The sequence below is a fragment of the Panulirus ornatus genome, chromosome 48 (genome assembly GCF_036320965.1).
Source record: "Panulirus ornatus isolate Po-2019 chromosome 48, ASM3632096v1, whole genome shotgun sequence".
NCBI lineage: Eukaryota > Metazoa > Arthropoda > Malacostraca > Decapoda > Palinuridae > Panulirus > Panulirus ornatus.
The window spans coordinates 23,798,345-23,825,537 of record NC_092271.1 but is presented as its reverse complement, the minus strand read 5'-3'; the positions used below and the strand labels follow the sequence as shown (position 1 = coordinate 23,825,537).

At 38.2% G+C, this 27,193-nt stretch overlaps 1 protein-coding gene across 2 annotated transcripts in view; it reads right to left on the bottom strand.

Annotated features, from left to right (window-relative positions):
- Window positions 1-27,193, bottom strand: part of LOC139763839 (uncharacterized) — a 65,229-nt gene that overhangs the window by 14,580 nt on the left and 23,456 nt on the right. For both annotated transcript variants that reach the window (XM_071690168.1, XM_071690167.1), the window contains exons 4-9: window positions 21,578-22,393; window positions 16,252-16,473; window positions 11,615-11,862; window positions 10,763-10,935; window positions 7,184-7,424; window positions 2,987-3,239 (exon numbers count right to left, since the gene is read on the bottom strand). In XM_071690168.1, coding sequence (XP_071546269.1) covers window positions 2,987-3,239; window positions 7,184-7,424; window positions 10,763-10,935; window positions 11,615-11,862; window positions 16,252-16,473; window positions 21,578-22,393 — 1,953 coding nt within the window. The remainder of the gene's footprint in view (window positions 1-2,986; window positions 3,240-7,183; window positions 7,425-10,762; window positions 10,936-11,614; window positions 11,863-16,251; window positions 16,474-21,577; window positions 22,394-27,193) is intronic.

The window sequence follows — 27,193 nt, the reverse complement described above, 5'->3', positions numbered from 1 at the left end:
AAATAAGTGACTTGGAAAATGAATTTAATGGGATTATGTAAAGAGGGAGACCCATATTGGAATCTCCACTTATCTTGTGCTTTTCAGTGAACTTCCTAAGAATTGCTCCTAATTTTCTCTTTAGTCACCCATCAGCAGACGGAGAACTTTGCTAATGGTCGATAGGTAAAGAGTCAGAATATTTCCACACAAAAAATCTCAAATATCCATCACATACATGCTAGCCACTCACTGTCCTCACATTTACATTGTGAGAGGTGCAGTACCTGTACTTCTGATATATCCTTTATTCATCACAAGTACTGTGCCAGTTTATGGAATATAAGTATACTGTAAAACTAATAATAATAATGAAAGAAAAAATTCCCTTCATATTCTCCCCATACTTGTCAGCCAATCTGCCTCCCATTGATTTCTAGTGTGAAAAGTTTACTATTTCGAATTAAGGTTACTTTATTTACTAAAACACTGTGCCTGTGTATAACAAAAGAGCACAGCATGAAAACAAGCTGAAGAGAGAGAAAAAAAATCCTCTCCACATCCTCCTCATTCTACTTCCCCTCACTTAAAAGTGGATTGGGTAACTGTTGCTTTTGCAAACTAATTTATTATTTTGGTGCATTACACATGACAGCTAGAGAATGGATGTGTGCAAATAAGGTCATTTCTTTCTCTATTCCTAGTTCCACCTTACTAAAGCTCAAACCAGCATGCAAGTATGAAAATAAATCACTCATTGTGGTGGAATTTTTTAGCCCTACTTGCCATTAAAGGGTTAAGGGGGCCTTCATGTGGGTTGATAACAGAAATATTACATCAAATATACCTAATTCTGAGAGACATGATGCTGAACTTATTTATGATTTTGGTGTGGATGAATATGCACAAAAACTTTCATTCTCTGAGGCATACACTGAAGGATGCCTTGTGGAATATACAGCTAGAGAAACTGATAAATACTTTTGAGACTGGTTGGTGAAGAGGATATTTTTCTATACTCAAAAATGTAGAGGTGCATAATACAAATGAATGAACTGTTTTGTGTCTTTGACACAATTTATGATTATTCCACAGGCAATTCATATTTCATCTGCATAATGGAGGGATGACTTCCTTCTCAACACATCTATATCTGGAAACTATCTGACCAGAGACATGTGCAAGAATATTATGCATTTCCTGCACTTCTTGATGGAACATCCTCATAAAGCAGACCATCTGTGTAAAATCAGGCCTAGGATTGTGGTGCTCCATGAAAATTGTAGTGATCTTTTCAGGCCACTTCAAAAAGTAGTAAACGAGTCACTAATACTATTTAAGAGAAAACTACTTTTCAAGCAATATTTCTGAGCAGTACAGATTTGAAATATTTATGTCCTGCATGACCTTGAGAGACATGGCCAGGGAAATGATTGTGTACACAATGACAAAGACATTCCCAAGAACAATTGTGAACAATGACAAAGACATTCCTAACAACAATTGTGAACATTGACAAAGACATTCCCATGAACAACCCAACCCACCTAGTGTGACTGAGGCAGTAATGAAAGTGCTTAAAGAAACGCATCTAGGAAAGGGCCATATTCTGTATACTGATATCTAGTATACAAGCCTAGCCTTGTGCAAATACCTAGAGGATAATAATACTAGTACTTTTCGGACTGTGAATCAGAGAAGAAAATATGTGCCAAAGTTCACACAGCAAGACGAGTGACAAGTGTGAGGTTTTCATGTCAGGGAAAATGCTTGCTTTGTCCTGGCATGACAAAATGCTATACAGTCATGCTTACAACACTTCAAAAAAGAAGGAGAGTGATGGACAGTGGAAAAGTGAACCATAAGACTGGTATTAGGATAAAGATGCCAGATGATGTAATAGATGAAAAAATATGTGCCTAGTAGATAAGTCAGTTATGCAAAGTGAGACTATAAAATGGATGTAAAAATATGTAAAGATGTACATAAAACTGTTTTTCAACTTGGTGAACTTGACTTTTCTGAATACATAAAATATGTACTTCTTGAAAACTGGGAAGATCATCTAGACAGTGAGTATAATGTATGTGAACAAAGCCTGGAAAAGTATGGTACACTCACTCCCATGCACAGGCCCATACAGTGGGTGGTCCAGACAGACTTGCTGCCAAAGATTTTGTTATGAAGCAGTATCTTCAAGGGCTACCATCAACTGGAAAAAGAAAAATCACTCAAAGGCATTGTAAGGTGTATACTTTGACTAAAAAGAGAGAGAAAAAAATGCAGGCTGGTGACTTCATGGTGCAAGAAGTGTGGTGTTGCTCTCTGCATGGGTGACTGCTTCATGAACTACCACATTCTGCAGCAATTCTAAAGTGTGTGTAAAAATAATTGTAAAGATCTGGAAATGGTTACCATAAGTAGTTACAGGTATCATTAGTGAATCAGTGCCATGAGGGTCATTACTCTAGTGTTCTTTTCATATCTTATATGTTTCTTCCATTTTTTATGGATAAACAACTAGAGAAGATATTTTCTGTCCAAATCCTTATTAACTTTTTACCAGTAACCTGGACAATAAGAGTTACTATGATGGTAAAGCTGATATCCAATGTCTCCATGCAAAGACAACACTGGAATCAGTCTATATGTAATATGATGAAGTAAAAGAATATTCAAGAGCTTTATTTATGGATTTCACATAAATGCAAACATTGGCAATGCATTATTCTAAGACACAAGCCTTCAAGTGTGTAAAAAACACTGTGGCCTCATCAGTATGCTTGTCTTGTCATTTCTCTTAATTGAGGGATCACTAGTGCAGTCTACGAGAGTGTTGATGATTACTGGGGATTGTTACATGATGGCTATTGGGTATCTTTAAAATGTTTAAAAAAACAATAAGTCCTTTTGGTAGCTATTCCTGGCTGCAAATAGAGACTTCCCTCATGTTACTGAAAAAGTAGTCCTTCTAACCAACAGTCCAATAGAAAAAAAGACCACTCACCTGTACAGGAAGCTGTGGAGAAATGTGGAGAAGTTTGTGGTGTGGTGGGTGAAGGCTGTGGAGATGAGAGTGATGACTGACTGGCCATGGGGGGTCGTACACTTGTAGAAGGAATCACTGAACACGTGGAATTGGAAGATCTTCGCCTTTTCTTGCTCCTTTTACCATATCTTGATAAAATTGGCATCTTATTCTTTTTCCGAGATCTCTTGGGCTTCGGAGTTTCTTCTAAAACCGTTTTAACAGTATTTTCCTAAAGACCATGATAAAGCCATAAGATCACTCCTTTAAGAGAGTATTATAACAGCATGTTCTTAATAATGACGTTAACCATAGTTTTGTGAGTTTCTTGAAAAATCTCATATTCCCTAGCATGTGAAATAAATGCCCAATACTTACTTACTTCCTGCTGCTGCCATATATATGGGGGAGGGGGCGAAGGTTCTGGGAGCGATGAAAAATGTGTGGAAGGAGAAAACGTTACCTCAGAGAGCAAAAATGGGTATGTTTAAAGGAATAGTAATTTCAAAATTTTGTGGTTACTAGGCATGGACAATAGATAGGGTTGTACGAAGGAGGGTGGATGTGTTGGAAATGAAATGTTTAAGGACAATCTGTGGTGTGAGGTGGTTTGATCGAGTAAGAAATGAATGGGTAAGATAGATGTATGGTAATAAAAAGAGTGTGGTTGACAGAGCAGAAGAGGTTGTGTTGAAAGGTTTAGACATATGGAGAGAATGAGTGAGGAAAGGTTGACAAAGAGGATATAAGTGTCAAAGGTGGAGGGAACAAAGAGGAGCGGGAGACCACACTGGAGGTGGAAGGAAGGAGCGAAAACGATTTTGAGTAACCAGGGCCTAAACATACAGGAAGGTGAGAGACATGCAAGGAATAGAGTGAACTGGAACAATGTGGCATAACAGGGTCAACATGCTGTCAATGGACTGAACCAGAGCATGTGAAATGTCTGGGGTAAACCATGGAAAAATCTGTGGGGCCTAGATAAGGATAGGGAGCTGTGGTTTTGGTGCATTACATATGACAACTCGAGACTGAGTGTGAACGAATGTGACCTTATTTGTCTGTTTTCCTTGCGCTACCTCGATGAAGCGGGGGTAGCAATGCTGTTTCCTATGGGGCAGGGTAGTGCCAGGAATGGATGAAGGGAAGCAAGTATGAATATGTACATGTGTATATATATATGTATATGTATGTGTATGTATATGTGTATATGATGGTATGTATATGTATGTGTATGGATGTTTATGTATATATATATATATATATATATATATATATATATATATATATATATATATATATATATATATATATTATTATATTATTATACTTTATCGCTGTCTCCCGCGTTTGCGAGGTAGCGCAAGGAAACAGACGAAAGAAATGGCCCAACCCCCCCCCATACACATGTATATACATACGCCCACACATGCAAATATACATACCTACACAGCTTTCCATGGTTTACCCCAGACGCTTCACATGCCTTGATTCAATCCACTGACAGCACGTCAACCCCGGTATACCACATCGCTCCAATTCACTCTATTCCTTGCCCTCCTTTCACCCTCCTGCATGTTCAGGCCCCGATCACACAAAATCTTTTTCACTCCATCTTTCCACCTCCAATTTGGTCTCCCTCTTCTCCTTGTTCCCTCCACCTCCGACACATATATCCTCTTGGTCAATCTTTCCTCACTCATCCTCTCCATATGCCCAAACCACTTCAAAACACCCTCTTCTGCTCTCTCAACCACGCTCTTTTTATTTCCACACATCTCTCTTACCCTTACGTTGCTCACTCGATCAAACCACCTCACACCACACATTGTCCTCAAACATCTCATTTCCAGCACATCCATCCTCCTGCGCACAACTCTATCCATAGCCCACGCCTCGCAACCATACAACATTGTTGGAACCACTATTCCTTCAAACATACCCATTTTTGCTTTCCGAGATAATGTTCTCAACTTCCACACATTCTTCAAGGCCCCCAGGATTTTCGCCCCCTCCCCCACCCTATGATCCACCTCCGCTTCCATGGTTCCATCCGCTGCCACATCCACTCCCAGATATCTAAAACACTTCACTTCCTCCAGTTTTTCTCCATTCAAACTCACCTCCCAATTGACTTGACCCTCAACCCTACTGTACCTAATAACCTTGCTCTTATTCACATTTACTCTTAACTTTCTTCTTCCACACACTTTACCAAACTCAGTCACCAGCTTCTGCAGTTTCTCACATGAATCAGCCACCAGCGCTGTATCATCAGCGAACAACAACTGACTCACTTCCCAAGCTCTCTCATCCCCAACAGACTTCATACTTGCCCCTCTTTCCAAAACTCTTGCATTTACCTCCCTAACAACCCCATCCATAAACAAATTAAACAACCATGGAGACATCACACACCCCTGCCGCAAACCTACATTCACTGAGAACCAATCACTTTCCTCTCTTCCTACACGTACACATGCCTTACATCCTCGATAAAAACTTTTCACTGCTTCTAACAACTTTCCTCCCACACCATATATTCTTAATACCTTCCACAGAGCATCTCTATCAACTCTATCATATGCCTTCTCCAGATCCATAAATGCTACATACAAATCCATTTGCTTTTCTAAGTATTTCTCACATACATTCTTCAAAGCAAACACCTGATCCACACATCCTCTACCACTTCTGAAACCACACTGCTCTTCCCCAATCTGATGCTCTGTACATGCCTTCACCCTCTCAATCAATATATATATATGAGTAGATGGACCATTTCTTCATCTGTTTCCTGGTGCTACCTTGCTGACACAGGAAATCGCGATCAAGTATAATAATAATAATATATATATATATATATATATATATATATATATATATATATATATATATATATATATATATATATATACACACACATACAGGGACCTCCCAATTTACATGTATATGATTTATGTCATTTTTAGAATATCACGCTTGGTTCATTTACTTTTTTTAATGGAAGCAGAATAATGTTTGGAATACTTTATCATTGGCCTCGCTGCATTTAATGAGGATGACCCAAACACAGAACAGAGTTCAAAGTTAGCCCGAAATGTCCTAGCTGACATCATGTGATATAAAGAAATCCACCATGGGGAGACAATAAAGGTTAAACACACATCTCCCAATGTAACAGCTGAACTCACTCAACCATCACAACCATCTTTCACAACTTTATCATCTGACCCAGATAACTCACTTCCAAGTAACTCCTCCAATCACCTCCTCCCTCTTCATCAGCACCAGCAAGCAATTCAGGAACAGCAATAAATGTAAGTGTTAGAATAAAGTTTGTAATTTTCAGTATTCATTAAATAAATCCAATGTACAGTATGTATATTATATTTCTTGGTATATGTATACTGTAGTTTTTCACTGATATAATATGGGGTGCTGTCTTATTAATAATGAAACCTCCTTATCTCCATTACTTTCATTATGTAATGAACACATTTTTGATTTACACAGCCATTTTTAAGAACATAACTACTGCATAAATTGAGAGGTTTCTGTGTATATAATTTAATTACCTCCACCAGCAAAAGGTTACTCTGCATGTGAAAAGTCACCTATGGCGAGGCTGTCTTATCAAAGAACTTCTCACTCCAAAGAGTCTTCAGTTTCCTGCAACTGGAAGTAGTGTGGTCTTGGGCTGTAGGAGCTACGAGAAAGAGATCCCAAAGTAACACTAGGACTCTTTCTTACCCTAACTTTCATTTGCCCTCTTTTTTAGCCCCTGTACCTTCCTCTTTTATTAATAAGGCCAGTTGGTTGGCTTCTTGTTTTACTTATCTAAATTTCTAAATTCATTTAAAAGAATTCAAAAACAAATCACACAGTATACAAGACTTCCTCATGTGACATGCAAAATGAAATAAAATATCTAGGATATACAACAAAGTATATCATTTTTAATTGGCAATATCTAAGACTGTAAAATAACCATATGCACCATGAGGAATATGGCAACATGTAATACAGATCTCTCCCTCCATGATAAGGCTTGACAGTCATCAGAAGTTTACAGCTGAGGTATGTCAATAATATATCAAAAATTTCCTCAAATGACACTTAGTAAATATGATATATTTCAATAACATGAAATATGTGTCACTAAAATTTTCTCACCTGTGCTTTGCTATGCTTATAACACAGTGGAAGCTCATGAGAAACATCAAACACAGGAATCCGACACAATGTGTTGTCTGGTTGCCGTGCAGTGCAATGAGTGAACAACTGCTGATCAACATTATACATGATGTGACGTATACAGTGTCTAGTTCCTGGTAAGGATGGCTCCTTACACTTTCCTCCACCCTCATCATCACTATAGACACACTCTCGCCGCATCAGCACCGACGATCTAAATCTACAACAAAAGAGTTAAAACTGAATCAATATGTAAACAGCCACAGATTTGTATACATCCAGAATAAGGCAGAATAAATAATACAAAATAATTAAGTATATATCCATGATTGTATAAATCTTCTGTTGCTATTTGACTGAAAGTCTGATATTTACAGGAATACCACAACTCAAGGTTGACACTGAACTGACAACGCATAAGACCCAAATGTGACTCTATGGCCTGAGGGCATCAGTTTGTAGTACTTTGCTTGTATGTATAAACATATAACTGGTTACTTTAGTTAGAATAAGACTAGATCAGTGCTTCAACATGCATATCTATTGAATATATCGAGAATAATCTGTGCTTTGCTAAACTACTGCCTCATCAAAAACGTAAGTATAAGGTAGTGCAATTTGCCATGCCACTCACTGCATCCATCTGTATATCCATCTTAAAGTCCACTTATGGAAAATAAAAATTTACAAACTGCACACATACTTTATCTAAAATAAGTACACTAATGTTCACAGCCAATGCCAACATTAAAATGAGCAGCCGATGCAAAATCTCTCTTACAACTAGATACTGTACACCTCTGCATCCTTGCACAAAGAATGTTTAGAAACGTGGATCCAGAGCTTGGAAAAAGGTCAGCAAAACATTACATTTGGACATATGGAGAGAATAAGTGAGGAAAAGTTGAAAAAAAAAAAGATGTGTCAAAAAAGGAAGGAACAAGGAGAACAGGAAGACTAAATTGGAAATGGAAGGATGGAGTGAAAAAGATTTTGAACGACTGAACCCTGAACATACAGGAGGGTGAAAGACATGCACAGGGTGAGTGAACTGAAATGATATGGTATAAAGGGGTTGATATACCTTCAATAGAGAACCAAGGCATTTGAAGCATACCGAGTAAACCATGAAATAGGTCTGTGGGGCCTGGTTGTGGATAGGGAACTGTGGTTTCGGTGTACATGTGACAGCTAGAGAATGGATGCAAGCAGAAGTGGTATTTCTTCATCTGTTCCTAGCGATACCTCCCTAACACAGGAAACGATGATCAAGTATGAAGAAACTATTACAAACACAGAAAACTATGATCAAGTATGAAAAAAAAAATTACAAACTTTAAGGTATATAATGAAAGGAATATCAAGTGAAGAGCAAGAAGTGACAGGGTAGGGGGTTGGTATGGGACTGCATAAAAAGCATGTTTGAAGACTGGGTGTTACTTCTTCTTCATGGAGGTTATGAATTATTCGGTATTTTACTCACAAGGAAGCAACCTTCAGTTTAAACATAAGAATAATCATGCCAGCAATAAGCAACTAAGAACAGCCAAATTAATTACTGTAATAAGTACTTGCCCTCTTGTTATGACCCAACATTCTTTAACCTGTCTATGTCTGATACTATCATGAACAGACTGAAGGTAATACTGAACCTTGTTGCAAACCTAGTGTAACAGCATTATCACAGTCTCAGTTTTTAACTATTTTGAATTTTCTTGTTAAAATCCTCAAATCATCTTTTTAGTTTACCTTTTAAGTATAAATTTACTTCTTTATCTAGCCAAATGTTGTAGTTTCCCTTTTCAAATGCCTCAGTATTATAAGGAAAAACAGTATCTATCCTGATTCCTTGCATCAGGGTCTCGCAGTTCTCTTATAGTGAACTAAAAGCTGAGTTTGTGGCCTTCTGTTTGGAACAGATCCACTTGGCTCATATTCAAACACAATTAATCAGGTGTTTTAATATTAAACACATTTCTTAAACACAGTCTTTAATTACACTCCTACTAATGTGAGGTTTTTCCTTTTTAACACCTAAATGTCTACATCCCTCATCATACCTTTTTTAATATGTTGAAGGCTCCAGTCATGGACAAAAGTCCACATCAAGGCCGGGCCTTAATTGAAATAGAGAGAGAATTATGAAACGGAAAGATTAAAGACAAGGGAAAGTATTTACAAATTTTGAAAAGTGAAAGATCTTTCTTTTGAAATGTGCCAGGTCACAGTTACTGGGAAAGACGTGAGAAGGTAAAGAGTTCCAAAGTTTCGACATATGGGGAAAGAAACACTTATCAAAACCTATACCTTACATCTTTTTCTCCATTGCTTTCTAAAACAAATTCTATTACAGAGTTTCATTTTACTTTCTTACATTATGTTGAGCTACAGCAATCACTTAGTTATCTAACACCAAACCCATACTTTGAAATTTTTCCTTTACATCATTATCCCGTCTTCAACAACTTGCCTAACTTTATGTTATTTGAAAAAATTCAACTTTAATTCCAATTCCATCATCATCACATCCTTTACATCAATATATTCATATCTTTAATATGAGCACTACCAATTATTCACTAAAGATTTATTCATCTGTTATTCAAACCAGTTTCATATCATAACCTCCCCTTTGAACCAAAAATCAAAGTGTCAGTATCAGCGCTATTAATTATTCACTCAGAATTTATATACTTATTACTCAAACCAGTTTCACATTATGACTTCTCATTCAAAACGATAACCAATGTGTGCAACCATGTTCACTGTTTTCCCTTAGAACACTTAAAATAACTTCAACAGTGTCTGCAACCTTCATGTCAATTTCCCAATTGAAGCTTACATCATGAGAGTCTCAGCTGTAAAAATAGAAAAAAGTAAGGTTCTCCTATCTGACTCCCCTATTCCCCTAATAATCTTTAGCATCTTAGATGTATTCTATCAGTCATCACTACTCTAGCACTTTGAGTATCATTTGTTTATCAGTTCTTATTGAAAAGGGAGAAAAATGACAACAACAAACTCTATGAACATTAGATGTAGAATCCACTTGACTGCACACAAAAGTAGTACCACAGATAAAGAATTCCATTTTTTTCACAATACTGGTTCTTTCTTTGTCCATATTCATCTGTGTGACTTCTTGATAGTCTGCTTCATATCCCTAAAAGACACACCATCCCTTCAATATTATTAAAAATTTCCCATTTTCTCTATCCTTTTTATATCTCCTGATATTTGCTCTTCTTTATCTTTCCCATACTTCCTCAGATAAATAACTGCCAAGTTATCATTCTTATGTCCGGATGTAAGCATGTGACATACTCAATGTCAACAGCCAGAGCACCAAGCAAAAATTCTTTATCAACTATTTTTCAGGAAATGCTACTGGGTGTTCATGCCAGTATGGAAATAGGCTGCAGCTGAAATGTTTAAATAAAAACATGCATTTTTAACCCCATTAAGAATGTGGAAAAGATTTCATGAAATAGAAAGGCTGATAAATACACTCAATTAGCAGGGCATAGTATATATATATATATATATATAAATACTTACCTAGATTTTATTTTTGGAGATTCTTGGTTAGTTTGTGAAGACCGATACAAGCAGCAGGCATCAGCAGTGAGACGGGGATGTGTGCGTGCAGCATCTACCAGTGACTGGGTGAGAAGACGCAGTCTCTCAATCTCCCATGCACGCAACTCTGTTCGTACACGAGATGCTGCAACCTACAAAAGAAAAATCTTATATTCTGAATAGTTTAACATTAAATTTAAACTATATATTCAGTGAAACATTATAATGTCATACAACAAGCTCATATTAACACTGGCTGAACTACTCTATTTTAAGCAGTAACACAATGAGAGAGATGAAATAAAAATCAGTCACAAAAGGAGAATTGAAGGGCAGCCAATCAGAGCACCCACTTACCAGAGAAAAAATGAGACAATGTGGTATGAGAACCTGTTTTAAAAAGGATATGAAGATTTTCTAGCTCCTTTATGGTCTTATGCAACTTAACATGATTCAGGAAACTTTTGGCTACATTTTTCCCATAAACACATTTTGATATTCGTGTCACTAAGACACCTTCAGTATGTGAGCTGTCAACCCTAATGAAATCAGAACAACAAAAATCTGGCTAAATGAATGTACTTCCATATGATGAGTGCCAGCCTTTGTAACTCAAGAGAGTCCATGACAAACCATCCAATAAAAGTTCATATAACCAGAAACACTTCATCCTGCTAACCCTGATGTAAGGTAAACAAACACACAATATCTTTATGGAGGAATCTGAGGAACTGTGAAGAGAATGTCGGTATAAGACTACATAAACCACTTATAAAACAAGAAAATGTATACATGACATAACAATTAATAATACTTCCACAGTACACAAACCTGTCTTCGGTTTGAGGCCAGGGCAGCTGCGAGGGTTATGGATCGCTGACAGTTAGTGCTACCTGAGAGCCGTGATAAGACTGTTGTAGGGTCACCCCAACTCTGCTGTCTTCCACTGGAATCCTCAGCACTATTAACCCAACTTTGGTATTTTTCATAAGGACCATCAATGGGATCTAGCCATCCTTGCTGACTCCCACACAGGTCATCCATGTCACTGCCATCACTCTCCTCGCTCGTCTCAACGCCTAAAATGATACAATGTAACACTATATTTTTTTCAGAATATTACAAGGTACATAACAAATAATTCAATACAGAAGAAATATAATCTAGTGTCATCAAGTCATAAAAAACTATCACACAAAAAGTTCAACACAATTCAAAAAATAAATGATTGTGCTAAGTCCTATAAAACAACAAATGTCGAAGAATAATCCTAAAAAAGCACATGTATTTGAATAACGCCCTAAATATGTGATAGCAGCACAATGGAACAGAACATAATTGACGACAATATCAGAAATACTGCACTGTAAAATATTATTAGTGACAGTCCATGAGACATATACTTTGGATACCTTTTGAGGCGAGAGGCCATCAGAGTTAGGAGAGCTTCAGGTGGGGTAAACCTTTTGACACCAGGAAACCTCATGACTATAAGGTATAGCTCGATCTACCACCCTGTGGTCTACAGTAAATGGACCTCGGAAATGGACCTCTAGGTTATGGATTCCGGTCCATTACGGACTTTCGCCTCAGAAGGGACTAGGCTGCCAACTGGGAAAATAGTTGTACACATCACAATTTAATCCTTACTCTAATACTAAAGCATTAGAAACAACCTCCAGTTCAAATTCACTACACCATTTGTACATGTCAAAATCCCAGTTCTTGCTGCACTACAATGTTCTTGACAAAAATCTACAGTACAATGAAATACGAACAACAGCTACCCACTAAACAATTCAGAAACTCATGCAAAGTCTCCTTTCAACACTATGCCTCTATGCAGCATACTCTTTCATAAAAAGAGATCCAAACTTAATTTCTTCACTTTAGTTATCCCCTAAGCTTTATACCATTCACATGCACATTTGGTCAATCTCTGTATATCCACTCTTTCCAATCTCCTTTCCCATTCTAATTTCCCACTTCCTCACTCCATCCAATAAACTAGCAAATTAACCACTTAAAGAAATTCATGTCTAATTCCACTGTATAGGGCATTCATTTATTACAGACCTATGATTCACATGCAATAGTCCAATACATGCATCGGACACTGGTAGTGTGAATATCAACTGAATTTCAAAATAATGATGACAATAATGATTACAACTTAACTTGTGCAATGCAAACTACCCGTCATTTACATTTTAAAAGTGATACACGAAGATGATTCGATTTTCACATACAAAGGAAAGTATAATACCACATACTGAAAAATCCATTGGCTGATATAGAGCACTGACTTGCAAAAACCTTACACTCAAGATTTGTTTTCTTAGCACTGATTTCTTAGGCAACAGCTATTACGAGAATTCATTACATCAAAATTAGAGAAATTATACCTTGAAGGGTAAGCCATCAACCTGATAATTAACAGCTGGGTTTACAGGATAATATCTTTCACTGGATAATGTAATCAATCATCATCTTTTCCTATTGCCACTGAGGTGAAACTGGTCAGACCAGAGACCCTTCTTTAGCAATGAAAAACAGGTTGCCCATAAGTGATAAGCAGAAATGTTGCATGTAAAATCTTTTCCAGAAGACCTTTTTCACCTAAGAAAATTCATTTTCTTTCAGGCTCACAAACACCACCTTTCCAATGCAATTTTACTCAGCTTTTACCAATTCTTAAACTTAGCAGACAAAATTAATGCAATTTCTGTATTTCAGCTTAAAAATGACCCTTTTCTACCTTGCAAAATGCACTTTTTTTCTTTTTTTTTTTTAAGCCTCAGTTCATACAGAAACAGAGGACATCTATCTTACTTTTGTATTAGTCAAATAAGAAAGTCGAATAAATCAGCATATATAGTTACGACTATGGTGTCACATGAATTCACTGATATGCACAAATGTGGCAAAAGATATCTGGATAACCTGAAGCAAAGGGAAGCATTCCCTAAGGAAAGAAATATATGTAAGCATAGTTTGTATTTTGATATAAAACATTCTTATAAACTTTAATGAATGTAATCATAAATCACAAATTGTAAGACTCTTCAAGTTCCTCTGAGAGGGACTGGAGGTTTTGATGTAACTTGTATTCCCTTCTAGAATAGCTATGCTGAAGCACTGAATTACAAAAATGGCAGCTCACTTATATTTGGATGCATGTGTCAGCCAGAATCCAAGGTCTTTACAGTACTTAATGGCCTTTTCCCCCAGTAATACAGCATCCCTGAACCAATCAAATTAGAGAGGTACTGAAGACTTGAGCTACTGTACTTTGTTCAGCTGTTCCCTTAAGTCTGCAGCACCACCTTTGATTACTGAAGTTCTCTGTTGATAGGTGTCTACCAAGGCAGAGGCTTAAGTGTAGTTCCATTCTAGCTGCTTGCTGCTCTTCCAGGCAAATGATTATGCTGTTTGGCCATTTGCCACTTCCATCAGGCCTAAGGAGTTGGGGTCCTCTCTCTGCAGGGTAGTTGACCGAGAAAAGACTTCTGGATATGATGTCTCTGATGTCATTGTGCTTAGCAAGCTGCCAAACAGAACTATTGCAACTCAGTGTATGTCACCCATACTGGTCAACCACTTCTCTCCCTCAGTTACACTGGTATTCAAGAGTAGATGGGTGGCAAATAGAAGGACTACACCACAATGCAGAGCATATGTGTTGAGATGGGCACCAAGGAAGGAGACTGGGACAACGTGTAAGAAGTCCCCAAGTGAAGAGCCCTTATGGCTAGCACATGGGATTTGCGTAGGTCAATTGCTTTTTCGAGAATGTTTGAGGCTTCATGTACCATGGGTAAGGCCCAGCTTTCAATGATAAGTTTATTCCAACTGATTTGCCTTTAAATCCATGGAAAAATGGTTTTTGAAACTGGTCACAAAGTTGCCAAACATCCTGGCTGCCCAGATGAATTTTGGATTGTATTCACCGGTGAAGCTCCACCAGCTTCAGGCAGCATTTTGGACATCACTTCACTCAACGCTATGGTGGAAGACAGTAAAGCTGGAATAGCAATCTCTGAAGCACTGTGGGTCCCAACACTATCTAGTCTGACAGGGAGACTTGCTTTTTTCTAATGAGGATTACATAAACAAAGATTCAGGGTTCTTGAATTCAACCTTATGGATAATATTATACTCTGTAAGTCAGCCACCATTTCTTCATACTTGTTTGCCATTTTTTGTGTTAAAAAAGGCAGCACTAGGAACAGAAAGAGGAAAGACCTCATTCGCTCAAATGTATTCTCTACCTGTCATGTAATGCAATGAAACCACAACTCCCTATCTGCAAACAAGCCCCACGGACATTTCCATGATTTCTCCCAACTGCTTATGTGTCTTGGTTCAGTCAAATGAATACTGCTGTGTCATATGGTCACTAAAGAAAAAAAATATTAGAGAGAATTCAAAAACACTTCAATAGCAAAACTGAGGGGATGAAACATATCAAATATCATGAAAGGCTGAAAGAACTGGAACTACGTAGCAATGAAAGAAGAAAAAGATATATAATAATCTAAGCATAGAAACAAATTGAAGATATAAATGAAAAATGTAACATTCCTGAAAGTCTCCCAACATATTCATTATATTTTCAAGAACACAGTGGAACATTCCAAAAATAAAGAAAACAAATGATAGCCCAGTCAGGAAACTAGAACAACTATTCAATGCACAACTAAGAAAAATAAAAAACATGCATGTAAACATTGAAAAAAAAATTTTAAATGTGGTTAAAGGCAGTCCCAGATGAACCAAGAATAGCAAATTATGTAATGCAGGTGGCAACTGAGAAAACAGTCGTATTCATCTGGCAAGATGTGTAGAAAGCACTTTGTGCGAGCCCTGCCATCATTTGCAAAATCTTGTCACAGGCACTTAAAGGTACCCTCTCTTTTTCTCTTTCTATACACACCTTGTAACAAACTTATGCATAAGCTAACCTGGCTAACCCATGGTACTATCTGGCATCCATTCACCTTGCTTTTTCACCTGGCTTGGTTAATACATGTGCAATTACATTTCACACTCGCCACATCATCCAAGTGTGAGGTGTTAGCCTCATAATTGGATAACATGGTGTGTGCTTAATGTTTACATGTGTTTCTCTTAAGTTTTAACTTATTTCCCTCAATTCTATGAAAAAAAAATTTTTATTCCATCTTGAAAATTCCAATAGTCTCATTCTACTAAGCCAATAACATATCAAAGGTTAAATGTGCCAATGCTCTACAAACATAACACCTGGAGAGCACTTACCTGTTAATGCAAGATTTGTTCAGCAGTCTGAAAACAGTACTCTTGCAATTTACTTAGGACATAACTTCACAGTGTACATACAAGTAATTGAGTAAAGCTAAGAAAATGATTGGAATTAGCTACTGATTGTTAGATGATGTACAAAGAAAAATGTTGGTACAAACAAGGAATATTAAGCATCAATTTACCTAAGGGAAAGAGATCGGAGTTATAAGCGTAATATTTTTCCCGCAGCGTGTGGACCCGTAAGAGAGGCTCGGGAAGAGTGGCGGCAGCAGTACTGGTGATTGCAGGCAGCAAAGGCCTCCTAGGAGGTAGAGTGACCACTCGAGGCTGATGAGTGGCCACAGAGGGCGGGTAAGTGGCGGGGGCCATGACTAGACTCCTACCAGGGGAGGCCGAAGCTGATGCTGACAATAAACAAGAAAAGAAGTGAACATCACAATATTCATATTCTTAAAATTCACATAGTAATATTAGAGCAGTGTCAGTAGGTGCTAGAGTGTTATGGCCATGCACAAAGGTATAGCCTACAAATGTCTGACTATAAATATGAAAATATGCCAATAATTCCACTCCATAAACTTCAATTCACTTTGCCTCCTCTACACATTCTGATACAAATACTTGTCCTGAGCATACTTCTCTCTCTTAATTCAGACTTGTCTAACACAGAATGGTGAACAAGTAACTTGGTTACATTAAACAGTGCCAAAACAATTTCTACCTATATCTAAAGGGACTATGAAAAGTGAATACTGCCAATATGTTGTGTGTGTGTCACAGAAGGCAACTATGATGGAAAGGAGCAGGAAATTGTACCCTTCTTGTATTTCAGTTTCTAAAAGATGGAGCAAGGAGGAGTCAAGCTAATTTACCCAGAAGGCTCAGTTAGTACTAAACTTCCCTGAAGACTCAGTTAGTATGTCTGAGGAAAGGACCCTGGATGTTATACCTGTGGGTGACCCAAAGCTCACGGTATGGGGAAAGAATGGTTTGGGAATGTCTTATGGGTAAAGTGTTATAGTGAGAGCTAAGGAAAGGATAGTACTTCTGCTCAAGTAGGAGTTGTAAGAACGTATGAAAGTGTAAGGAAGTAAACTCTATGCACCTGGCCACAAGAAAAATGACAAAGAAGAGAGAGTGTTCTAGAAGCAGTTGAGTGAATGTATCAGCAGTTTTGATGTAAGAGATCAGGTATTAGTGATGGATGATTTTAATCTGAAAATCATAATGTGACAGCTAAGGGTGTAACTAAGGGACTTGGGGTATTCAAAGAGGTGAACAGAAACAGTAAATAGATTGTGGAGTTGTGTGCGAAAAAACGATTGATTGGGATATCTGGTTTCAGAAGAGAAACATGTAAGTGTATCTGAGAAAGAAGGAAAGATGAAAAGCGGGCATTACTGGATTACGTACTAACTGAGAGGCGAGCAAAGAAGACAACCTTGGATATGAATGTACTGACAGGGGCAGCAGGTAGGATGTATGATCATTACCTAGTGGAGGCAAGGGTGAAGATTTGTAAAGGTTTTTAGAAAAGAGGAAATGATATGGGTGAGAAGAGGGTAGTGAACATACAAGAGCCTGGACAAGAGACTTGTGTAGAGAAATACCTGGAAAGACTGAGTATTGAATGACAAAAAGTGAGAGTAAAAAAAACTTGTGGAGTATGGAAACACTGTCAGAGTTGCCCTCTGCCAGTGGCCTGTTAAGGGTGAGGGCTAAAATGCAAAATAGTGGCGATGGAGTTCACCAGTTATGAAGACTTTTGCTGTGGCCACCAACATGAGGGAGTTCCCAAAGGGAATGGGCATCAATGATAGAGATTGGGGAGTGAGTGAGGAATGGGAGATATTTAGGAAAGCAATGCCGGCATGAGCAAGAGAAGTGTGTGGCATGCAGAAAGTTAGTGGTAAGCAGGTGAGAAGGGTAGTGAGTGGTGGGATGATAAAGTTGCTTGAGATGGAGAAAAGAGAAGTGTTTTGGCAGTACTTACAGGGAAGGAGTGCGAGTGATTGGGAGATGTACAAGAGAAAGCAGCAGGAGGTCAAGAGGATGGTGCAGAGGCTGAAAAAGAGGACAAATGAGAGATGGGATGAGCAAGTATCAGCAAACTTCATGGAGATAAAAATTGTTTTGGAAGGAGGTTAAAAAAGTGTTAAAAAACAAATGGGAACATCAGCGGACGGAGCAAATGGGTTAAGTGGTAACAAGCAGTGATAAGGTGAAGAGGAGTAAAGGTGATGCTGTGAAGGATTGTTGGTGTTTTACGATAGGGTGGCAGATATTAGTGTCTCTAGGACAGGGAGGTTCATGGCAAGTGGTATAGTGAAAAGAGAAGAGGCTGTGTATGCCATCAGGGCAGATGGAGTGGAAGGTAATGCAGTTGAATTTCTTAGGTAGGGTTTTCAACATCATATGGATAATGGTGAAGTGCTTGATGAATGGCAAAAAGCATGTACAGTACACCTGAAGGGACAGAGATGAGTGTTCCAATTACTGAAGTATAAATTTGTTGTATGTACCTGGTGGTGGAATGCATGGAGCATCAGACTAGGGAGGAACAATATGTATTCTCGAGTGGTAAAGGATGAGAGGATCAGGTGTTTGCTTTGAAAAATGTGTATAAGAAATACTCTGAGAAATGCAAACATTTGCATTTGGCATACATGGCTCTGGAGAAAGCATATGCCAGCAAATAGATAGAGATGCTTTTTGGATAGTGTGACAAATATTTAGTGTGAAAGAAAAGCTATTAGAAGTAAAAAGGAGTTGTTATTAAGAAAGTAAAATGCATATGTGTGAATATGGAGAGAGGAGGAAGAGTGGTTCTGGCTTTAAGTGGGTCTGCAACAAGGGTGTGTGATATCACCATGGTTGTCTATGTTTATAGATGGTGCGGTGAGCAACATAAATGCAGGGGTCTTGGAGAGTGGGGCAGGTATGCAGTCTATAGATGGTAAGTCATTTATTGCTTGCTAAAGACACAGTGCTGGTGGCAGATTCAAGTGAAAAATAGTTGAAGTTGGTGTCTGAGTTTACAAGTGTGAGCGAAAGGAGAAAGTTGAGAGTAAATGTGAATAAAAGCAAGGTTATTAAGTTTAGCAGTGCAAAGAGACAGGTTAATTGGGTGTGACTTCAAATAGAGAAAACCTGAAGAAGGTTATGTGTTTTAGACACCTGAGAGTAGTCACAGTAGCAAAGGAAAGGGAACCATGGAAATGGAGGTGCTTCATGGGTAGGTGAGGGGGGCAAAGGTTCTGGGATCATTGAGGAATGAGTGGACAATATCTGGGAGGGCAAAAATGGGCATGTCTGAAGGTATAGTAGTCCCAGTGTTGGAGGTGAAGCATGGTCTATATATGAAAATATGCAGAGATAGGTAAATGTATTGGAAATGGAATGTTTGAGGGTATTATGTGATGTGAGGTGGTTTAATTGATTAAGTAATAAAGGGGTAAAAGTGAGAGGTGTATTAATAAGAAGAAAGTGGTTGAGAGAGCTGAATAGGGTGTGCTGAAATGGTAAGGACAGGTGGAGAGAATAAGTGGGGAAAGTTTGACAAAGGGGATATACGTATCAGAAGAGCAGGAGGAAAAGGAAAAGGGGGAGGTCAAACAGGATGGAAGGATGGAGTGGAAAAAATTTTGAGTTGTTAGGGCTGAACATGCAGAAGGGTGAAAGGTGGGCACCAGGAAGAGTGAACTGGAGCAAATTGGTGTACAGGTGATAACAAGCTGTCAATGGACTGTTCAAGGGCATCTATAGCAGCTGGGGGAACTCCCAGAAAGGTCTGGGAGGCCTAGGTGTGGGTAAGGGGCTGTGATTTCAGTGCTTTACATATGAAAGCTACAGAAAGAATGTGAGCTAATGAAATCTTTTCTTCTATTTCTAGCACTACCATACTAACACTGGAAATGGCGTACGAGCATAAAAAAAATACATATTGTACATAACATATCCCAGACAGATTCAACCAACCATAACCTCCATCTGCACAGAACTTGTGAATAGACATCAACTAAGTATTTGACACTTTCTCCTAACAAATCCTACAAAAAAATAAACACCAACATCCAAAACAATAACATCAGTGATGGCAAATTTCATAGCCAGCTGCCATGCCAAAGTCAATCACAAAGGCTTCACCTCTAAAACTCTTAAAACTTTACAACTCAGTTACCCAAATTCTCTTCACTCTCCTTCATATGCAAACAACCTCAAAATAACATCACAACATCCCATTACCATAGTAGCAACATCAAACATGCAGCACTACATTACGCAGTTGAAACAATAGTTCACCCACAGAAGTCTTCAATCCATCACACACCCTCCAGTCACTTTGAACAGTCTCTCTAAAATAGCAAAACACCAACCATTCTAGGCATCACATACAACGCGTCACTCTCACTCCCCTCAGTAATAACATCAACACAAACTATGTGCCCTTAAAACAAACTGGAACCAGATCTGGACAAGATAACAAATTCCTCACCATCCTATACAAATAATTAATCTGCTCCACTTTAAACTATGCCTCACCTATCTGATTTTCCACCATCTCAAAAGTAAATATAATAAAGCTGAAAACCATACAAAATAGTGTATTCAGAACAATCAGTGGCTGCCTTACAACCAAAAACACTCAACATCTTCACAATGAAACAAAAACTTCCAGTACAATTCCATTTCAAAATGCCTGGGATGATTGCATACTCACCCCTCTCTCCAAAACTCTTGCATTTACCCTCAATATCTCATCCATAAACAAATTAAACAACCATAGGGACAACACACACCCCTGCTACAGACTGACTTTCACTGGGAATCAATCACTCTCCTCTCTTCCTACATGCACATATGCCTTACATCCTTGGTAAAAACTTTTCACTGCTTCTAGAACTTAACTCCAACACCATATACTCTTAAAACCTTCCACAAAGCATCTCTATCAACCCTGCCATATGCCTTCTCCAGATCCATAAATGCTACATTTGATACATATCCATCTGTTTTTCTAAGTATTTCTCACATACATTCTTCAAAGCAAACACCTGATCCACACATCCATTACCACATATAAAACCTCTTTAATATCCAAGGCAGACTGCCCTTACAATCCTGTTCCCTACTGATACAAACATTAGCATATTTGTGGACTTTCAATATCATTCAGGAAACAAAGATGTAAAAGTAATGCTTATGAATACCTTCAATCAATTACACCTAAACAACACTCTTATAAAATGTAAAATAATAAATCTGAATAATCCTCAATGTATTATGTCTGGAAATACTTCTGTCTGTTCTCCAGTGCTACTTCTGTTCCCTGATATTCATCCATCTCACTCTTCTATTATTCTTTTTCTAATCTTATATGAAACATAGGATGCAGTATTTCAAAATAAGGAACAAAGTCCCCGAGCCTTATGTATTAAGGATGATTTTAGTATGCAGAAGGCTTGCAGCAGGCACAAAAGAGATAACATGTACCAGCAAATTACTTACTTATAGTGAGAGGAGCAGACACTGGAACTTGTCTGGTGACTGTTGGAGGTGGTAACCTAGTATGGTGCAAGCCTGACGTTGGCGACGTCAAAGCCACAACTTGTCGTTGACTTATTCCTCCTCGAAGCTGTTCCTCCAATATGCTACTAGTGTTACCACTGCTGCTGTTATTTCTGATGTTGTTCATAGTACTAGAACTCCTAAAGCTGGCAGATAAGCTTGGTCCCTTGCTAGGAGATGATCCGAGCCCGACGGTGGAAGTGTGTAATGCTCCAGAAGAGACAGCTTCAATTCGTTCACTTGTCCGACTGTGGCTCCCTCTTCTCTGCCCTCTATCACCACACTTGGGCTTTGGTTTTGATGGCTTAACACTACTAGATTTGCTAGTTTGAACTCCATTGCCAAGTTTGGCTGCTATTAGTCCTTTTGTATTGTTAAAAATCTGGCCAGTGGAAACGACCTTAATTCTAGAGTCATCTTTCACAGTTTCAAGTTTCTTTAAGGGGCCTGAGGTAAAATTTTCTCTGAGAGTAATGCCATTTTTATGGGTATTTGTGTTGTCATTGGGATTTTGTTTTGTAAGGCCTAGCTTTGCTGACAATTCAGGGTATAGTTTGGTCATGTCAAAGCCAGAGCTTCTAAGTTCAGAAGTATGGAGAGGACTGGAGTTGGCACGCTGGCTAGAAACTTCACTCCGCCCTCGGTGGGAGTTGAGTGAACCTCCAAGCCAACCTCCCCAGCGCCCTTTACTATGAGTTGTGGATGAAGACACTGGTGTAGAAACTGGCACTGTGCCACTTAACCTCTTCGGACTGACTGTAAAAATATAAAACATTAAAATATAGGCTGACCATTTCACACCAGAAATACTACTTGAATACCCAACAAAAACAAGCACTGACACATATTAACTAAATGATACACTTTACATAGCATTAGTTTTAACATTTTTCTCTAAATCTGAAGACCAGCACAAGAAAACTGCACAATCAAATCAATGAATGCACAGTGTGATTATGAGATCTTTTGCTACAAAAGCTGATAATGAGTGTTCATTGTTTCCTGTGGGACAGGGTGGCACAGGGTATGGATAAAGGCGAGCAAGTACGAATATGTATAAGTGTATATATGTACATGTATGTGTGCGTGCATGTATACATACATTTATGTGTATGTGATTGGATGGGTCTTTCTTCATCTGTTTCCTGGCGCTACCTTGCTAACATGGGAAATGGAAACCAAGTATAATAATGAATAATGGATTGAACCAGGGCATGTGAAGCGTCTGGGGTAAACCATGGAGAGTTTTGTGGGGCCTGGATGTGGAAAGGGATCTGTGGTTTCAGTGCATTACACATAACAGCTAGAGTCTGAGTGGATGAATGTGGCCTTTGTTGTCTTTTCCTAGCGCTACCTTGCTTGCACATGGGGGGAGTGAGGTACCATTTTATGTGTGGGGGGTGGTGGTGGGAATGGATGAAGGCAGCATGTATGAATATGTACATGTGTATATATTTGTTCTCTTTATATATATATATATATAAAGTTGCTACCTCGCTAATGCGGGAAATGGCGAATAGTATGAAAGAAAAGAAAAATATATATAAAGTATAGCAAAGCTGAATATTGCTATCTTCTGTGGCCATCAATGAAGCAAAGCAAAAGTAAGTAGCTGGAAAGACGTCAAAAACATTTTACAATTAAAACTGAGGAGTAGAATTCAATTATCAAGTATAACTGAAAAAATTTGACCTATACAGTCTAAAAAGAAGAGAAGCATATTTACTCATTTATTTCTCTCTTGCTTTACAAAGAGAGAGTGAATAAACATATAAAGAAAGGTGAATTAGATGTAACAAATCACCTAGTGGTGCATTCTTTAGCACAGCAAAACAAAAAATCAGTAGGATATTCCATGGAACATCCGTCACCTACATTGGAGCACAGTTACTGGGAAGAAATAAGAATGGGAGATACAAGAGTTTGGAAAATATCAAAAGTTTCTGTATCTAGTTCCATGGCATAAGGTGATATCATTTACAATTTATGAATCATATTAAACTGTTTTGCAAGGTGCTTAACTCAGGCAGTATCCAAGCTTAAGTATCGATCTTATGCCATTTGATTCTTTAGATGCTGCGATACACTTGTATAAAGTTTCTGTAGAGGCTGATTAGACTTTCCATGTTACCACCAAGGTAAGTTTACAAGTTAAAGAATAAACCCCAGTAACAAATGAACAATTATTTTACACAAAGCAATCTCGTGAGTGACTGCCATGCTATGCAGGCAACACAGTAATGAAGTACTGTGTATCATGGGGCCACAGCAATGAGAGGTTAATGGATATCTGTAAAGATATATATCCTAAAGAATGCAGGTAATGCAAAGAAGGGGTCATCTGTGATCAAATCATTAATCACAACTGCTCTTACATGATTAAAACTGTGTATTCTTTAATCACATTCCAAACCTCAGAAATTCAGAAGGGATCAGCATTCAGATATGGTTTAAGAAAGACTACCATTGTCCAGAGATATATACCCCCAGAAAACAGTGTTAATCAAGAGGAACATATACATTTTGGGCACACCTCAATTAATCAACAGCTTTATCACTAAAATCTTTAACCAGGTCATGACGTGTTAACATTACATTTTAATTTTAAGTATCGTTTGGAAAATTCACCCAGACAAAGGGGTTTAGCAGATGGATAATTTACCAATTTTATCCTCCCTTCCAGAAGGCAAAAATGGTGACAGCAGTTACAAGGAGGAAGCAAGGAAAGCAAGCAGAAATAGACCCTTTATTCCTTTTGAAGATGTTTGTGGTAGAAGAAGAAATTAGACACACAGAGCTCAGTGATAAGAAAAATTTTCGGAAATTGCCTTGAAATCTGACTTATGTAGAGCTTCAAAACAGCCAAAGTCATCCAACTGGCTTCTTGAATGTGCCCTTTGTTGTCCATCATAACACAGTCTGTTTGAAATGCTACATATGGAGCTTTTATAGTCATGCCATGAAATGTTCTGGATATAACTTGTAAAATGAAATTTCTGTGTCGATCTTTCTAGCGTCTATTTCTTTTTTCTCGGATTTAAATGCTTCTTTGAGTTCCTGATCACAAAAAGAAGTATATTTTTCGAGTTGTCCACAGTGATGCAAATCACAATAGTTACACATTCCTTGCTCTACTTTTCCAGTTGCTTGTCTCCCCTTAAATTCCAAAAAATGATCTGTTAGTAGAAGGAAAAACAGCCCAGTCTCATCCATGATGAAAATTATTCAAGATATATAGTAAAGTCCATTTTAAAGCCACTCAGGTCAGTTCTGTTGGAATGGCAATCCCCTCTCCATTCATTAAATGGAACATGATGTTCAGCTGTTTCAAAATGATCTAGCTATCTGTTGCTGTAAGAAAATCTCGTGTTCTAATTCCTTTCGCCAAAGTGAATCCTCTTCCCTGCAGATTTGGGTTGGGGATAGGCATTTTCTCTACTTAGGCTGCATTAAACTGAAGAAGCTGAGTTTTCTCAATGTCAGAATGGATTGCTGTCCTTGACAACTTCCTTGCTGAAGAAAATGTCTGTTTGTTGAAGTGTTCAAAAATTGTTCAAAAACCTTAATTCAAGCAAACTTCAAACTGGTCTTACATCATTCAGCTCTTCTAACGACAGAAAACAAGTGTCAATTTAATGGAAATCTAATCAACTCTTTTCAAGTCATAACCAAGATTAATATTCATTTTAATACCTATTTTGCCTCGCACATTTGTGAAGTAGTGTCAGAAATAAACAATGGCGTCTTTTCCCTCCATCTACACTCTAGTTGTCATGTATAGTGTACCAAAACCACAGCCTGTCATCCACAGTCAAGCCCAACAGAACATTCCATGGTGTACCATCACCACTGAATATCTTCTCATTCAGCCCACTTCCCTCACTCTATCTTTCCTTCTTCTTCAAGGCCTCCCCTCCCTCTCACTCCCTCAACACAGGCCTTCATAGACAGTCCCTTCCATCCCTTAACACAAGTCTTCATAGACAGTCCCTTCCTTCCCTTAAGAAAGGTCTTCATAGACAGTCATTCTATCATTATTCATCTTCTGAGCCCATGCCATCTCAGCACATCCTGGTCAGCCCTCTCAATCATATTGCACTTACTACCATACCTCTCTCTTTTGTTCATATTTCTTACACAATCAACCTCCCTCACACCACAAATCCTGCACAGGGATTTCATTTCTAACATGTCCACCCCCTTCCTTTCTCTTGCATTCAAGGTACTGGACTCACATACATACAACACTCTCAGGACTACTAGACCTTCAGAAATACCTACTTTGCTCTATAAAACACGAAACTCTCATCTCATATGTCCTTCCCACAGCCAGGACTTTAGCCCCCTTGTCCATCTTCAGCACTCTTAGTTCCCTCTGCTGCCACTTTCACTACCGGTTACCTTAAACACACTCTACCTGCTCCAGACCCAAACAGGCATGGAAAACAATTCAGCTCTCCTTAGTACCCTTAAAACACCATCATTGTGTTTTACATGGAGAGTTTTACACGTATTTCTCCATCTCTCAACCTTGTATATATATACCATGTCTTTTCTCCATTGTATGCACACACACACACACTAACACACACATACACATGCATGCACACACACATTCCAGCCTAAGCCAGGTACCTATTGTAGGTGCACAACTGCTGACTTATCCAGTTGTGTGTACAATGACCCCATGGAAAATGCATTAATTATGGATGACCCAAGTGATAAAAAGGAACACTTATCATCACACATATGAGCTGGTGAGGAGATTTAATAACAGGTAAAATGTGAAGATATAAGTAACTGAGAATGATATGGAAAGAGGCAAGTATAGATAGGACTGCAGCACCTGCATCTCAACCACCCTCATACTTGGTATATGTCTAGTTACATAGAAGAGATTATGCAATGTATTTCTGCAGAAATACATTGGGGATAGGGGTGAAAGAATACTTCCCACGTATTCCTCGCGTGTCGTAGAAAGCGACTAGAGGGGACGGGAGCGGGGGGCCAGAAATCCTCCCCTCCTTGTATTAACTTTCTAAAATGGGAAACAGAAGGGCTGTGTAGGTATGTATATTTGCGTGTGTGGATGTATGTATATACATGTGTATGGGGGGGGTTGGGCCATTTCTTTCGTCTGTTTCCTTGCGCTACCTCGCAAACGCGGGAGACAGCGACAAAGTATAATAAAAAAAAGAAAAAAAAAAAAAAATTTCTGCAGATCATAAAGAGGGTAGATACAAGAGCATTTGCTAGGGTAAAAGTATGTGGTGAATGTCCTTTTAGTTTTGTATCTTTTGGGATTTTCAAAATGTATTGTTTTCTGCATATTTCATGTAATTAGGCAACTTGAACTTAATTTTGTTATTCTTTAATAATGTTTTCATATTGCAACCTCCTCCTCTTAAGCCCTGAAATGCATCCTTATGCTGTATCTCCTATAATATATCTAACCCTCATAACGAATCTTCCAAGAACAAAGTGAAGTCATGGAATGCATCCATTTGTTGATAGAAGTCTATGTGTATTTTCTTTTACTTCTGCATGCTGAATTAT